This window comes from Astyanax mexicanus, chromosome 10, assembly GCF_023375975.1.
Source record: "Astyanax mexicanus isolate ESR-SI-001 chromosome 10, AstMex3_surface, whole genome shotgun sequence".
Taxonomy (NCBI): domain Eukaryota; kingdom Metazoa; phylum Chordata; class Actinopteri; order Characiformes; family Acestrorhamphidae; genus Astyanax; species Astyanax mexicanus.
In genome coordinates this window covers 8,121,843-8,139,101 of record NC_064417.1, presented here as the reverse complement: position 1 = coordinate 8,139,101, position 17,259 = coordinate 8,121,843, and the positions used below count along the sequence as shown (strand labels likewise).

The 17,259-nt window shown below is 37.7% G+C and overlaps 1 protein-coding gene across 1 annotated transcript; it reads right to left on the bottom strand.

Moving 5' to 3' along the window:
- Window positions 1-702: 702 nt before the first annotated feature.
- On the bottom strand, window positions 703-13,621 carry klhdc4 (kelch domain containing 4). The gene is made up of 12 exons (XM_022683521.2): window positions 13,408-13,621; window positions 11,376-11,467; window positions 11,177-11,255; window positions 10,469-10,567; window positions 9,958-10,094; window positions 9,684-9,776; window positions 8,199-8,361; window positions 7,487-7,565; window positions 6,712-6,920; window positions 5,183-5,612; window positions 4,306-4,428; window positions 703-1,663 (listed from the first exon to the last, which is right to left on the bottom strand). Exons 1-12 carry the CDS (start codon window positions 13,504-13,506, stop codon window positions 1,491-1,493), a joined length of 1,776 nt encoding a protein of 591 aa, XP_022539242.2. The 5' UTR covers window positions 13,507-13,621; the 3' UTR covers window positions 703-1,490.
- Window positions 13,622-17,259: the final 3,638 nt, after the last annotated feature.

Sequence of the window (17,259 nt, the reverse complement as noted above, 5' to 3'; positions counted from 1 at the left end):
ATGTGGGTACGTAGCGCATGCGTAAAAGCAAAAGACGAATTAATTTTAATTTGATCGTTTACATTCATGAAGCATGTCCATGGATCTGATACGTACCCAATTTAGGACCACATATGAAAGTGATTAAAATCTGTGCCGGATTTGGCACATTCACACAGCCATAAAAAAAATCTGATCTGAGCCACATTGAGCATAAAAAAATCAGATTTGAGTCACTTCAGCCTGGTAAAGTGAACACAGCCTAAGAAATGAAGGTCAGTCAATCTGAAAAATTTCAACAATTTTTAAAGCATCCTCAAGTGCAGTCTCAAAAACCATCAGAAACGCTAGGAAAGGAAGAGCAAGAGTTACCTCTGTTGCACAGGATAAGTTCATCACAGTTACCAGCCTCAAAAACACAGGTTACAGCACTTTAAATAAGAGCCACCTAAATGCTTCACAGAGTATTTTGGTTTGTTCAACAATTTTAGTTTTACTACACAATTCTGTATGTGTTCCTACAAAAGGACCCAGGATGAGTTCAGTATTTATTTTCAATGTAGGAATAAAAATAAAATATAAAAACATTGAATAAGACAATGTGTCTAATCTTTTGACTGGTTCTAGACATTGAATTATTCTTAAAATGTAAATGCCACAAAGCAGTAGAGACCAATCATATGATCAGGTCTGTAACAGCACACAAACTTCCAGCTCACAAACCCAAGTCCATGTCCTTTTTATTCAAACACTGGTCATTTTTTGATCACAGGACATTCTCTTCTGAATTAGTTTCATTCATTCCTTTCAACCCATTTTTCCAGACATTTTATGGCCTTAATTGTTTTCAGTTCTTTTAAGAGTTCATAAGATTGTTAAGGCACCAAAAAAACATGATAAAAATTGCACAGTGTAATTGGACAGAGATCGCATCCTTTCTTAGATCACAAATGGAATCAGAAGGGCCAAACTCCCCTTAAAACTGGAGCATAAGTGGCCTATCCACATTAAACACTGCACAACGCATACAATGTCTATACACCACATACTCACGTTCCCTCTCAACAAGCATACAGTCTGCACACACACATATGCACACACTAGGGGTGGACAATATTATAACGTAAAAATAAAAATCCATATCGTGATAATAGGGATGTTCTGTCTTAAAAGTAGTCTATTATTTACTGTGAAGCTTTAGGTGTATTTATTGTATAATTGTTTTAGTTTGCAGTTTATATGCATGCACTAAATATTCTGAAATATTTTTTGCTGCATTATATTATTTTATGCTGTATTATTTATTTTGCCACATTATGATTATGCTGTTATACTATATTCCTAAAATTAATTAATTATTTTTCTGTTTTCCTATATCGCCAAGTATATTGTTATCGCAAAAATACCCTGAAATATCGTGATATTATTTTAGAGCCATATTGCCCACCCCTAGCACACACAAAAACAAATTTGTATATGTACCAATATTCCTTTGTCACACTAAAGCACTTCTAAGCCTGGTCCTCAAAAAAGACCTTGGCCATGGCGAGTCCCACTTTCTGAACCTTCTTGTCTTTAGCACCAGAGCCCATGTTGGTTCGAGCGAGACCCTGCCAGTACGCCTCGGTCCGACTCTGATAATCAGCCAGCGTCTCTCCAGGCTTCACCGGGGGATGATCTTCCTCTGCAAGATAAAAACACACAAACACACTTGTAAATGCCGATGTAAACACATTCTGTATGTTATAACCTACATCAGAGGTCACTAATGGGCGGACCGCGGTCCGGGTCCAGACCCAAACGTTTTCCAATGCGGACCCAAACCTACTGAGAAGGATTTAATTGTATACGTGATTTGCGGCGCAGTAAATCACAGACCAATCACGTGTGGGGTAAGATCACCAAACGCTCTCTTCAGTCAATCAGATCTGTGCAGACGCGGTAAGGAAAAAAAAATAAAATAAAATAAACACACCGCTCCTCACGTAGGATCAAACCCGTGTTGTCAGGGTTGCGGTCTCGCTGCTCCGGCTGTTGAATTGGGACACGGCCGTGAAAAAAACGTCTTTATAAGGAGATAGGGAGCCCGAGAACGGGCGGAAAAATTAGAACGAGCGGAAACTAAAGTCACGCCGGGCGCCACAGAGAGACAGGCAAGGAATGTATACAAAATCTGGCCAAAGAGGCATTTTTTATTATTATTATTATTATTATTATTTCATCATTTAGTTCAAACAACCTTACGGTACATTCACACTGCAGCGGCACGAAGCGTTTTTCGCTCCGCCTCCCACTGTTTTCTATGGAAAGCGGCGGCAGTGTCGCGCAGAGCACTCTGGGAGCGGTAGCGGCGCGAGTGAGGCGGTGCGAGCGGCAAAAAGTTGAGATATTTTCTACTTTATGCAAATGAGAAGCAAATTTCGCTAGGCGGTAGCCAATCAGCGCCACGCAGACATGACGCTGTCCCACACAAGCCACATGTGAACTACAGTGTGAGAAAATGGAGGAGAAGCTGATTACCCCTATTTCAGGCTTCCCTGTGCTGTATGATACGTCTCTGTATGATTACAGGGACGTATTAATAAAAAATAATGCATGGAAGAAGGTAGCTGAAATCGTTTGTGCTAATGGTGAGTTCACACTTCTATAATATTTTTAATTAATATTTAAACACGCCATTTACAGGCGACGCACCCCAAAGCGGCAGAGAAAGCGATTGGCCGCGATGCCGCGCCGCTGCAGTGTGAACGTACCGTTACAGGATATAGCACTGAACTATAACACAAGTTAACAATCGGTCCGGACCTTGGCCTGTCGAAATGTTTTCTAACTGGACCATACTGATTCTAATTAAATACCTCTGACCTACATTAATCAGCTTTTAACATCATTCTTAAAATTTCAAAAATTATCTGCGTGCTCACTGCAAGCAGAACAGAATGAGCAAGCAATTAACAACAAAACTTGCTCTTAAAGCAACAAAGTGTAGCATAAAACAGCAGCTTCAGAATCAGGGGGACGCTCCACTAAGCGTAATACAAAGTAATCACATCTCAATCATTCCCACTTTAAGCCTGACCTCTGCCTTTGTCCAGAACTGCATAAACTAAGTCATATTCGTATAAAATCCTGTTAATATACTGTTAATATAATATACTGTTCTGGCACAGTACATTTCAGAAGTCGCTTACGTATTTTTTTTAGCTTGTCAACAAATGCATGTGTACAGCTGTTCTTGAGGGGGTCTCTTAAACTGTAATTTGTATTTAATACAGAAGTGTAAAAAAGTGAATTACACTCGCCAACTGTAGAAGGCTTCCACGATCTGAAATGTCAATGTCAACAAATGGTTTTAATGTCACTGTAAACCAAGTGCTGCATTTATCAAACAATGCAACCTCGCAACAAAAACAAGAGAGGGGGCTAGATACTGATAATGCCTGGATGCCTGGATGCAATGAAAAGATGATATTGGGAGAAGACACAGAACAGAATACAATACAGCCCTGAGAGCAGATATGAAGGTAAGGTGGAGTTATAATTAGATATTATCTATCTAAATAACTGCCTGAGAAAACAAAGTAACTTTAAACCTCAGGATTAATCAGGACCTCAGGCTGAAGATCACTGCAGAAGCTCAGCAGTCCAGCCAGGTTCTCCTTTTAGTAGAGGTTGTAAAGAATAATGCAGAAGGCTAGTAATAAACATTAATAACAGTTCATTGCTGCCATCTGCTGGACATGGACTCTAGACACATTCAGGGGATCTATACAGTTTTCCTGCCCTCTAGCTACAAGACACTGAACATGATATCCATGCAAAATAAGAAATATATACAGTACCAATGTAAAAAAAAAAAAAAAAAAGTAATCCAAACTAAGTAAATGCTTTATATTTTAGATTATATAAACTAAAAAGTAGTAGACATGTAATATGGCTTTTAGTTAACAGCTGTGCATTACTTGAATTTCTTGTCCTCTTAATGGAGTTTGAGAGTAAAGTTGTGAAGAGGTAGAGTTACAGGTATACAGTGAATATCTCTATTTATAATCCATATTATGACAAGAACAACTCAACTAAGTAAAGAAACTTTAAAAGTATCCTCAAGTGCAATCGCAAAGATCATCAAAAATGTTATGATGAAACTGGCTCTCATCAGGAACACCCCAGGAAATAAAGAGCAAAATGTACAAACCTTTGACTGGTACTGTACATTCATAACCATAACTAAAGAGGTGATAAATAATCTGCTACAGACATGCTTAGATAATTAGTGAATAGCGATTAAGAGGTCAGCACTGCTAAGTTAAGGTTGAGAACATTTACCTTCTTCTTCATCGCTCTCTTCTTCAGAAGACTCTTCATCTTCTTCTTCATCCTCACCACCTTTAGCCTCCTCTTCATCCCCTTCATCTTCTGACTCTGATTCTTCTAACCACTCCTGAGTCTCTGTAGTTAAAATTAGTGCAAAACAAATGATTTTATACAAAATACATTTCATTACATTACATTACTAAAAGTGTGAATATTTATTTCTATAAAATTTCTAATGATAAATATATTAGTGCCATAAGCTAAAATAGAAAAAATAAGTCAATTAACAGTTAAAATAAACTGAATATTTGCTGACATTTAACATTCCTCTATCCACAGCACCACTTCATTCTGTGGAAATGCACAAATTTCAACTGTTGCTGAAAATATCTCTATAATATTCATGCATTTACACTGAATTAATTTTACAATCTGATCCCCTATCCTATTTGTTCATGTTTATCAGGTGACTTATCGTTACTTAATTTTATGATGCTGGTGCCCAAAGATTTACCTGAAGGTCTTGTGTGAATAAACAGTGTTTTAAAGGTTTCCCCATTTTAAGTTTCAGGGCCAAAAGTGTGGAGCTAACTTGAGCTTATTAATGGTGTGGACAATGCTATGCCCCTATTGTTATCATTGTAAGCCTGTTGGGAGCATTAGTTAAAGTGCTGTATTTTGGAACGCTAGGGGAGAATAAAGGTGGGCTATTTTACAAAAGTTTATACTTGTTATTATGTTTCATTACACCACAAGTCCATTCCACACTGAATTTCTCCTTTAAAACCACCTGCCTAATACTGAATACTAATACTTTAAAACCATTCACTTCTTGACTGACCCCGTTTTCCCACTTCTGAACAACCAGAGGTCTGTGTGTTATACTTACTGGGGTCCATCTCCACCAGCACCTCCCACTGGTCCAGCTTGTGCAGGTCGAGGCAGTAGAGGTCGTTCAGAGTGAACTGCCGGTCACCCACCTCAAACATTCCTCCATACAAATACATCTTCCCGTATTTCACTGCCACCATGGCGTTCGACCTCGGACACGGCTCCACCAGAGAAGCTGCAGCGGCTCCTTCTTCCTCTTCTGCATCATCCTCCCCCTCCTCCTCATCCTCGCTCTCCTCCGCTGCAGTCTGAGCTCCTGCGATCACTTCCTTTATTGTCATAACTGTTCCGTCCTCTGTGACGATCTCCTTAATAACCTCTGTCGGCTGCTGAGCCTCCTCATCTTTCCCCTCAGAAGACCCCTCTGCCGGACCCCCCTCCTCCACTCCTTTCCTTCTCCTGCGCTTCTTCTTCTCTGATTTGCTGCCCTGTTGATAAAGAGCTTTATTAATTCAAGACTCAAAGAGTTAAATTTTTTATAGAAAAAGTGCTTCTAACAAATATCTGATAAGTATGCACATAGGGGTCATTTTAGTCAACCCTGTAAAATCTATATGTAGTATTTTAAAATCATATGTTTAATCTTCTATTGGGTATTATTGGGTTTATTATGATTTCCAATATCTTTAAGGGATGGATAAAGATTGACAATAATAAAGATAAAATTCAATTAAAGGAACACTAGGTAGAATTTTCTTGATTATTCATCATTTTTAAAGAAGCAAAAATCACTTCACCACTCCAATCAGGCAAGAACTGTGAACTGCTTAATGGCACTGTAGAGTTCTACCTGTACTACAAGGACTATAAATTCAGGGATTGGGAAAGCAAACCTAGAAAAAAGCTGGTTCAGACAAATTATGGAAGCGGATGTGAAGAGACAGAAGAGACAGATGTCTGAGGAACAAAGGAAGAGGAGAAAAGAGAGTAACCAAGCTAGGGACAGGCTAGGATATATAGGAATAAATTTTGGATTATGTTTTTAAGAGCAAAGGGTAACTGGCAGTAGTTTAAACAGCTTCTTGTTGGACTTGTAAGTAAGGTCTTATTTTATTGCACTAATGTTTGGTTGTGTTATATGATCTAGTATATAAAGAAATGTTATATATAGTATTGCTTCGGTCATAACGTTACTCTATTGCAGAGGTCACTAATGGGCGGACCGTGTTGCCGGGGTCGCAGTCCCGCGGCTCTGGCTGTTGAATTGGGACGCGGCCGTGAAAAAAGGGCTTTTTAAGGAGATAGGGAGCCCAAGAATTGATGATTATAGTGAGGTATCTGCATGTGTTGTGATCCAGGTTTTGTGAGCTTAGCTTGCCACTTAGGGCTCCAAACTCTGATCTAAATATTAATTTTAGAAGGGTACTGGTAAAAGCCTTCGATTTTTTACTGATACTGATTTTAACTTTTCATTAATCAAATTACATAATGCTATCCCATGATTTTGGCTTGTCAATGTACACTCTGATCTAAACATTCTGCTGATAACGTGTGTGCCTGGATGTGTGCTGTGTGTATTTTGTGTACCTTGAGCTGACCAGGGAACCAGCGGTTCTTGTTGATGTCATACAGAAACAGGTCGTTAAAGAAATCTCCCTCAAGAGTCTCCTCATCTTCCTCATCACACACTCCTCCAAACAGCAGCGCCCGCCCTGCAGTGCCTAAACCCATAGAGAAGCCTGAACGAGGAGGGGGCTTCACGCCTGAGGGGCTCACTCGTGACCAGCTCCATTTTTCTTTATACAAAGATCAGAAAATGCAAAAATTAAAAATCTCTTTTATGTTTTGTGAAAATATGGTAAAATACAGCTAAAACTGCTAAAATTTTATCAAATGAAAATATATAATGAAAAAATATATTAAATATATATTTTAACATTTAAATCTTAATTTATATCTAAAAACAGAGTATTTATTAGGGTCGAAAATATATTGCTATATTTTTCAAAAAGTATCACAGTATTTATTTTTAATCATTGGACAGTGGGTGAGTTTGTGTTGTATTAAAACTCTGCAGTATTTTATTTCTCAAATAAAAATGTGTCATGCAACTTTTGACCTGGTATTTTGCAATATATTTTTTAATTGAATTGTAACTCCTGTATACTCCTGTGTCAGAAAGTTCTTGCCAATGAACAGCCAAGTACTTATTAGTTCAATTTGTTTTTTTGTTTTTTTTGCATTTTTATTTGTAACCAGAATAGTTTTTTTTTTTTTTATCACTGAACATACTGACTCCAGAATTTTTGCAAAAGAGACACAGAGACCACTAGTAAAACAAAGTGAAATGGATGTGTGTTACCTCGTTCGTCTTTGCCCTCTCTCTTCAGCAGGAACATGTCTGAATGGATGATTCCTTTATCCACATCCTTCTTGGCTCTCTGGAGATGGCCATTAGCACACACATCAGATCACTCCTCTGGGCTTACTCAAGGACACACATCAGCAAATGACTCTATTCCTCACTCGCTGTGTGCTTTTATTAGCACTTCCACAACCATCAACTCAACAAATATATATACACACTTCTAGTCAAAGGTTTGGACACACCACTTCACATGTTGTCTTTATTTTTATGATTTATTTTTACATTGTAAATGTATTATTGAAGACATTAAAGCTATACAGAGACACATTCAATTATTCTGTAAACAAAAGTGTTAAACAAACCAGAATATGTTTTATGTATCACATTTATCTTTGAGGACAGATCTGCACACTTTTGGTATTTTAATCTCAGTGTCTTCATGAGGAAGAGTCACCTGGAATAGTTTTCTCAGTGTCTTAAAAGAAGGAGTTCCTGGAGGTGCTGAACAATAGTTGCTATTTTTCTTAATGCTGTGAAGCTCCAGCTCATCCCAAATCACCTCAAATCACCATCTCAGTTCATCAGGTTTAGATCAGGGGATTATAGAGACTAAACACTTTTTTGTTTACTATGTAATTCCATGTATGTGTCCCCCAATTATTTTCAAGCACAAAAAGCAGAAAAATAAAAGAAATGCACAACATACTGATTTGGAGTACCCGCCATAGATGATAACCCCACTGCCGTCCTGTGTGGGGGTCATCTGGCAGGCGGAGCGAGGGGAGGGTCCGTTGCCAGACGGGGTGATCCGGGACCAGGTGAAAGTGTCCAGGTTAAAAGCGTGGACATCATTATAGTAGATATAATCCCTGAAAGAGAGGAAGAAAAAAATACACAAACACAAAGAGAAGCTGTGATAAAAAAGGATTTGATTACAGAGCATTAATAAGCACCCCTATACTTTCTGTAGTGTATAACAGTGTGGTAGAATGACTGAGTGACTCATATGATCATTAGAGAGCATTAAAGAGCACCCTCTACACTTCTGTAGTGTATTAAAGTCTGCCACAATAAGCAGTAATCAGTATCATATTAACTTTAGATTAGAAAGCATCCCCTATGTACACTCTAGTTTAATACGATCAATCAGAACAACTGACTGCGTCCAGAAACTCCTCATGCTTTCCTACTTCTCCTCTCTAACCCTGGAAGAAGGTGGAGGAATAGAGAGAAGAGCAGTAAATGGGGAAAAAGGACAGCTGATGCGTTTGATAGGATGTTGACTACTCATGAACTGAGCCAATCACAACACTCAGTTTCATCTGTGTTAATTGTGGATGTTTAAACTCAAACTCCTGCTTTTTTCAGAGAAAATGTTAAATATGTTTCAAATATTTTATATATCAGAAAAAAAAACTTGTGTTTTACTTTTATTTGATTTTATTTGTTCATAAGCAGTGATATGTTCAACAGTGTCAGTTCTGTCGCTGATTGTCTGCCTGCTACGGACTCTAGTTTGTGCTCTAAAGACTCCCAAGATGCACCTGCGCACAACCCTCCGGACATGTTTCCCCTTGTATAAATACCCCCCTGTTTCTACTTCCCGTCACCAAGTATTATCCCTATATCCCTAGATCTCCTACCCTTCATTTCTCTTTTGTTTTTTTGCCACTGTTGCCGACCTTGTTTTGTTATTTTGACTACTCTTTTGCCTTGCCCTTTTGTCTCTATTTTAGATCACCTTTTTATGATTTTTATGATTCTCCAGTCCCTGTCCCTTTCCCTGTCTCACGCAACTCTTGTAGATTTAATCACTATAAAGTTGTATTACTTCTTCACAATGTATTACAAAATTAAATACATAAATGAATGAATAATAATAAATTCATAGACAATGTGTGCATGTATGCTCTGTGGGTGTGGCCAGGGTGTGGCCAGTTAATCCCTGGCTAGGATATTCTGACGTTTTCTCCACAGAAAAAGCTTTGAGGAGGATTTTATGCACAGGCTTCTTTCTTCTCCTTCAGTATTTAGACAGGTGGCAAGACGTAATTTACAGCAAATTATCTACACATCTATCTGTACACACTGCTGACAAATGGTAGAAGTATAAAATGATTATTATTTAATTGATCTATATTTAATATAATTAAAAATAAATCCACAGGTTTTTTTTGGGGTTTTTTTTTACCTTGCACTCTCATGGAATCCACCAAACACAAGTAGTTGCTTTTTGCACAGGACCATGCGATGCCCACTTCTGCCTGAAGGAGCACCAGGAGCCCTGAAAATCAAACCAGCACAAACACCATGAGTTTCTATTTAAACATGACATCAAACATATGTTCTGGTTTGTTTAGATAAATCATATTCATAATGGCTGTTACTACATAGTTACTGGTTTTGTTATTTTCATAGCTGTTTAGACCAACTCTAGGTCAGTCAGAAGGAGATTGAGGATTTACTTGATCTGTTCCCAGGTGTGAGTGTTCAGGTGAAGAACCCAGAGGTCTTTGTAGTGATAGAACTGCTCCCCGTCGGGTGATGCAAATTCTCCTCCGAAGAGCCACATCTGCCCCCCTGCCTGGGGGACCACCACTGCCTACAGAGAGAAAGAAAGTTTGAGAGAAAGAGAGAGATAAAGACAGAGGCAGGTTCCCTTAAGTGAGGAAAATCAAACCTATGATAGAAACTATTTTATACATTCTACAAATTATTTCTTTATTTCATTAAAAAATATAGATAAGAAATCAATTGTAAATGTAAAACAAGCTTTGAGATTACCTTGTGGACATTTTTTGAGTGCTAGCACTAATGCAACTGCAACTGATGATTATTTTGATAATTGACTAATCTGTCAATTATTATTATTATTATTATTATTATTATTTTGTAGGACCAAGGTGAAAAAATCGGACTTCCACAGGGTGCAGCCCTAGTTAGCACTAACTAGGTTTTAACAATAGACAGAAGTACCTGATGAGCACAGCGTCGCGGAGGAGGATTGGGGATTTCTGATTTAACCCATGTGTTTTTCTTCATGTTGTAGATGAAGAGGTCATTGTACAGATACGTCTAGAAGAGAGAAAAGAAATTTACATTTAAGGATTTCATAATAAAATCAGACTATGTACACTACACATATTTGCAGATATAGAACTGTGAAAAAGCTTTAACCACCTGATAATATTATATTTACAAAGCTATTTTAATTGACAGCAAGCTTTTATTTTCAGAAAAAAAAAAAAAAAAACACTAAAAACAAAATTGCACAGTTACAGTTGAGGATTTTTGGTTAAATTTCTGCTGCAAACATAAATTTAACCACCTTTTTAGGGACAGCTGTACACATGCATTGGTTGACAAGCTAACAGATACAAGAGCAGCATCAGAAATGAAAGAAGCATGTGGACTGAGGTGGTAGAGTAATATTACAGGATTTAACACCAATATGAGTCCGGTTATGCAGTTACTCTAGAACGCGATTAACACTGCTCTGGAGAGAGAGGTCTTAGGCAGCTTCACCAAAGTTTCACAGTGCAGAAGCAACTTTACCACCATTCTCCCTATTACAGTCAATGAAGCACCAGCATGATCCTAAAGCTGCCTAATGTTGCTTCAACAACAACAACATGCAGACTCATCATTAATAAAATTAACAAGGATGATTATCCAAAAAAGTACCTTTTTCCCATTGAAGAACTCTCCTCCAAACAAAATCAGCTCGTCCTTCTCAGGATGAGCACAAAATGACGCATGAAGTCTAAAAACAGCACAGCACACAGAACAGCACACAGAACAAGTTTTAATTCAATGTAATCACAGTGGCAATTAAATGTCAATAGCATCTATGGCATTGTGTGTTTGAATATAGAATGCACACCTGGGGGAAGGAGGAGGGCATGAACTTTCAACCACCTGCGTCTTTTTAGCGTCCAGAAGCTGAAACTCTGCAATAAGAGCCTCAAGATCCTCCTATTGGTACACAAAAAAAACAAATAAACACAGGATGAAAATCTTGCTTTTGTCTACGGAACTGTCAGAATCTGCTGCTTTCATTCATAAAAAAGCTGCAAGATGCATAATGGAGTGGGGAAAATACCCGAGTGTGATACACTGCAATTAGTTTTTTCTGGGTTGACACTTGCAGTGCTTTCACATCTACATTGTTGGGTTCAGAAGTTCAGACTTTTCAGTAGTGTTGTCACATTATCAATAGTATTACTTTGGATATGATATGCCTTAATATCCTGACACTGATACTGAAACCATATGGGGAAAAACCTAAAACATTAGAAATTAATGAAATAATAGAAGATCAAACATGAAACTAAAAATATTATTGTTTTTTCTATAATAATAATAATAATAATAATAATAATAATAATAATAAGAGAAATAATAAAATAATAATTATAAAATAATAATAATAAAAAAAGAAAATATTAACAACGTAATGTCTATTCTACATTTCAAGTAAGAACATAGTAAGTCTCTAATACTCTTTTAATAGTTAAATTTGTCTGTGAGCTGTGATCTTAATGAGAAAATTTCAGAAAAAAAGACACAGGTTTGTGACTGAAAACTGAGAAATAAAGCAGTAAACGAGATACAGAAAGGGACTTTAATAGAAACTTTAAAGAAGCACTTATTAAGTGTTTTCACAATAGATTAATCACGGATGATCACTAGAGAGCAATGAAGCTGCAGTTTTAGAAATGGTAGGATTTTACTACACCTTTGTGAGAAATGCCATTGACAGATGATACAATGGTGAGGTTCTGTTTGTGTTGAGCGTATTTTTGTTCGAAAATTAGAATATTATATAAGACCAACTGGTACTTCAGGCAGTGTGGGCAGTGTGCCAAGTCCTGCTGGAAATAAAATTGCATCTCCATAAAAGTTGTCAGTAGCAAAGGGAAGCATGAAGTGCTGTAAGATTTTCCGGGAAAACACTTTTTGTACTTGATAAAACACAGTGGATCAACACCAGCAGATGACATGCCTCTTCAAACCATCACTGATTGTGGAAACTTCACACAAGACCTCAAGCAGCTTGGACTGTGTGTCTCTCCACTCTTCCTCCAGACTCTGCTCCCTTGATTTACAAATGAAATGTAAAATTTACTGATGATTAGTGATGGTTTGGAGAGACATGCCATCTGCTGGAGTTACTCTGTGTGTAATACATCTATATAATATATGAGTTTCACATTTTGAACTGAATTACTGGAATAAAGTAACTTTTAAATGATATTATATGTTTTTGAGATGCATTAGTAAGGTCAGAAGAATGAACACTTGGAACAAAGGGATTCACAGTAGCTATATGTCACTGAGGGACTTAATGAGTTAAAGTTAAGAACAATATTTAAGTGCTGTAAGGAACTCTTTACACATTTAAATGGTCTGTAACACATAATAAAATTACTATGGGTTTTTCTGGTTAAAAAGAGTAAAGTCTGCCGTGCTAAACACAAGTTTCCTTGATTACAGCAGCTTAGCTTAGCTTTGTTAGGATAGATGGACTGAGTTTTGTACTTCAGCTGAAATGAAACAAAAAGTCCTGCACTCATGAAATAAACATATATGTGGTTAGGAGGTTGGATGTAGGTTAGCAGAAACAGCATTTCAGCAAGTTCTAATCCGAAAAAGGTAACAAAAGCAAGTTAGTTTCTACTACTGGTACTTTGACTGTATTGCTAACAGTAACTATACCTTAAACATGGCGCTTTGTTGACTTTAGGCGTAGTAAACATGTGACTGACAACGACGACCAATAAACAGTAAACCTGACCTGACCTGACAGCAGCAGCTTACAGAAATCATCATCAGCTCTGGATGGTATTATAAACCAGTTTATCTTAAGTCAGCTAACACACACACTGTATATAAACAAACCCAATCAGCCCTACCTCCTCTTTTTTGGACCTCTTGGACACTTTCTTCTCCATCTTAGCTGCAGTCTTCTCCGCCCCCTTCACCTTCTTCTCCTTCTTACCTTTTTTACCCATTTTCCTGCTGTTTAAAGCGGGTTCTGCTCTGATAGAACAAGCTGCCCTCGTGCGCTATATCAAAACACAGCACAGGGGGAGCACGTGGTCCGCCCCATGCTCAGCGCTTCACTCTGCGGCTGATCTACTGCAGTTCAGCTATGTCGCCGCTCAGTGGTGTGGATGCGCTAGTGCACGTGGACGTTTGTTTGATTTGTACTCTGGAACTCTGGGAAAAAAAACAAAAGACCACTTAAAAATGATGAGTTACTTTGATTTTACCAAATTGAAAACCTCTGGAATATAATCAAGAGGAAGATGGATGATCACAAACCATCAAACCAAACTGAACTGCTTGAATTTTTGCACCAGGAGTAAAGGCATAAAGTTATCCAAAAGCAGTGTGTAAGACTGGTGGAGGAGAACATGCCAAGGTTATTCCAAAACCAGGGTTATTCCACCAAATATTGATTTCTAATCTCTTAAAACTTTATGAATATGAACTTGTTTTCTTTGCATTATTTGAGGTCTGAAAGCTCTGCATCTTTTTTATTATTTCAGCAATTTCTCTTTTTCTGCAAATAAATGCTTTAAATGACAATATTTTTATTTGGAATTTGGGAGAAATGCTGTCCGTACTTTATAGAATAAAACAACAATGTTCCTTTTACTCAGACATATACCTATAAATAGCAAAATCAGAGAAACTGATTCAGAAACTGAAGTCTCTTAATTTTTTTTGTTTCGTTTATCGTTTTTCACTGGACAGTGACGAAATATTCCCATATGTTTTTTTATTAAAATGGAGCCTTTTTATTGTTTTGCTTTTTTCAGTGTAAGTTTTTTTTTTATCTATGTGTTTGGTTTTACTTATCATTGTGCTTTTTAAAAGTGGGGGCTTTTTTAATTTTCTTGCTATATGTTTCTATGTTGATATCTTGCTACAGTTGTGGTCAAAAGTTTACATACACTTGTAAAAAAACATAATGTTATGGCTGTCTTGAGTTTTCAATAAGTTCTACAACTCTTATTTTTCTGTGATAGAGTGATCGGAACACATACATGTTTGTCACAAAAAACAGTCATAAAATTTGGTTCTTTCATAAATTTATTATGGGTCTGCTGAAAATGTCACCAAATCTGCTGGGTCAAAAATATACATACAGCAACAAAATTTGTCAATTTTGGTGATGTAGCGAGTTGTGTCAATCAAATTAGCTTCATGTCATGGCCTCTTCACTTCTTGTAAGTGATTCTGATTGACTACAGCTGTTGACTTCTCATGAGCCCATTTAAATAGGGCTCATTTGACCCAGTGATTAGACTCAGCTACAAAAGCTACAATGGGAAAGTCAAAGGAACTCAGTGTGGATCTGAAAAAGCGAATTATTGACTTGAACAAGTCAGGGAAGTCACTTGGAGCCATTTCAAAGCAGCTACAGGTCCCAAGAGCAACTGTGCAGACAATTATACGCAAGTATAAAGTGCATGGAACAGTTGTGTCACTGCCACGATCAGGAAGAAAACGCAAGCTATCACATGCTGCCGAGAGGAGATTGGTCAGGATGGTCAAGAGTCAACCAAGAATCACCAAGAAGCAGGTCTGCAAGGATTTGGAAGCTGATGGAACACAGGTGTCAGTCTCCACAGTCAAGCGTGTTTTACATCGCCATGGACTGAGAGGCTGCCGTGCAAGAAAGAAGCCCTTGCTACAGAAAAGGCACCTTAAGACTCGGCTGAAGTTTGCTGCTGATCACATGGACAAAGATAAAACCTTCTGGTGGAAAGTTCTCTGGTCAGACGAAACAAAAATTGAGCTGTTTGGCCACAACACCCAGCAATATGTTTGGAGGAGAAAAGGTGAGGCCTTTAATCCCAGGAACACCATGCCTACTGTCAAGCATGGTGGTGGTAGTATTATGCTCTGGGGATGTTTTGCTGCCAGTGGAACTGGTTCTTTGCAGAAAGTAAATGGGATAATGAAGAACGAGGATTACCTCCAAATTCTGCAGGAAAACTTAAAACCATCAGCCCGAAGGTTGGGTCTTGGGCGCAGTTGGGTGTTCCAACAAGACAATGACCCAAAACACACATCAAAAGTGGTAAAGGAATGGCTAAACCAGGCTAGAATTAAGGTTTTAGAATGGCCTTCCCAAAGTCCTGACTTAAACCCCATTGAGAACATGTGGACAGTGCTAAAGAAACGGGTTCATGCAAGAAAACCATCACATTTAGCTGAACTGCACCAATTCTGTCAAGAAGAGTGGTCAAACATTCGACCTGAAGCTTGCCAGGAGCTTGTGGATGGCTACCAAAAGCGCCTAGTTGCCGTGAAAATGGCCAAGGGACATGTAACCAAATACTAATGTTGCTGTATGTATATTTTTGACCCAGCAGATTTGGTGACATTTTCAGCAGACCCATAATAAATTTATGAAAGAACCAAATTTTATGACTGTTTTTTTGTGACAAACATGTATGTGTTCCGATCACTCTATCACAGAAAAATAAGAGTTGTAGAACTTATTGAAAACTCAAGACAGCCATAACATTATGTTTTTTTACAAGTGTATGTAAACTTTTGACCACAACTGTACATGTTTTTTTATATATTTGTGTTAAATTTACCAATGCTATTTTTAAAGTGCTTTAAAAAAAATCAGGCTCAACACTGTCATTATGTAGATATATTCAATTACAAAACTCTAATAATTCAACTATTAATGTAGTTTAGATTTAAATATCATTGCAAAACAGCAGTTAAAGCTCTAAACTGGGCTGCTATAACACTTGCTGGTGTGACCTGTGGGCCCTAATGTACATAGCATAAACACCAGGCCGACCCACAGCACAGCAATTATAACATATATATCACAAGCAGGAGCAGGGTGTGAGGGACATACAGTACATATCAGTAAATGAACATGTTAGACACATGCTATTCTCACCCACTGACCCCATTTCAGCCCCATGAGGCATTTCACACTCATGTTGCTGTTTTATTTATGTTCACAGTGTGCAGCCCTGTTTGTCAAGGTTTATCATATAGACATTTTTACAGGGTCTTTACTAAAGACAACTTATCTTTGGTTAAAGGTTTATTTAAATTAAAGCACAATATAGTGTAAAAATAGGATACCACTCTTTTTACAGTCAAGGCTGAAAGTGTTGGCACCCCTGAAATTTTTCCAAAAATAAAGTATTTGTCATGGATGTTAAAGGATAAGAAGGGCAGACGGATAAGGAATAAGGTTTGGTAGTTGCTTTGTTTCAGAACTGAAAAAAAACCCCGCTATTTTCATTGTGTGTTTTAGATTGGCACAAAAAACATAGAAAAAAAGCCAAAAAGCCATAGCTTTTTATTTCATTCAAATGTTGACAAATAGCCTGCGCTGATACTGATGCACCCTGAGCCTGCAGGACAGCTTAAGCTTCTTTGGGACTTGATTAGAGTTCTTTATTTACCATACGCACTATACTGTGTTGCAACCTTTAATCAGTCTCTTCAGTCCACGTCCAGGAAGGTTAGCTACAGTGCCATGGGTTTGTAAACTTCTTGATTGTGTTGTTTACCATAGACAAATAAACACCAAGATATATGGAGATGGGCTTGTAATTTTATGTAAAATTAGCTTTTTTCTTGTTTGTTTGTGCTGTTCCAATACACACAAAGGAAATAAACATGTGTATGGGTGTTGGGTGAAAAGCATTTCTGTTGTTTTCAATCCAGACTGGAACATTGCTCCTGTACTTTTGTAGCTACATGAGATCTCT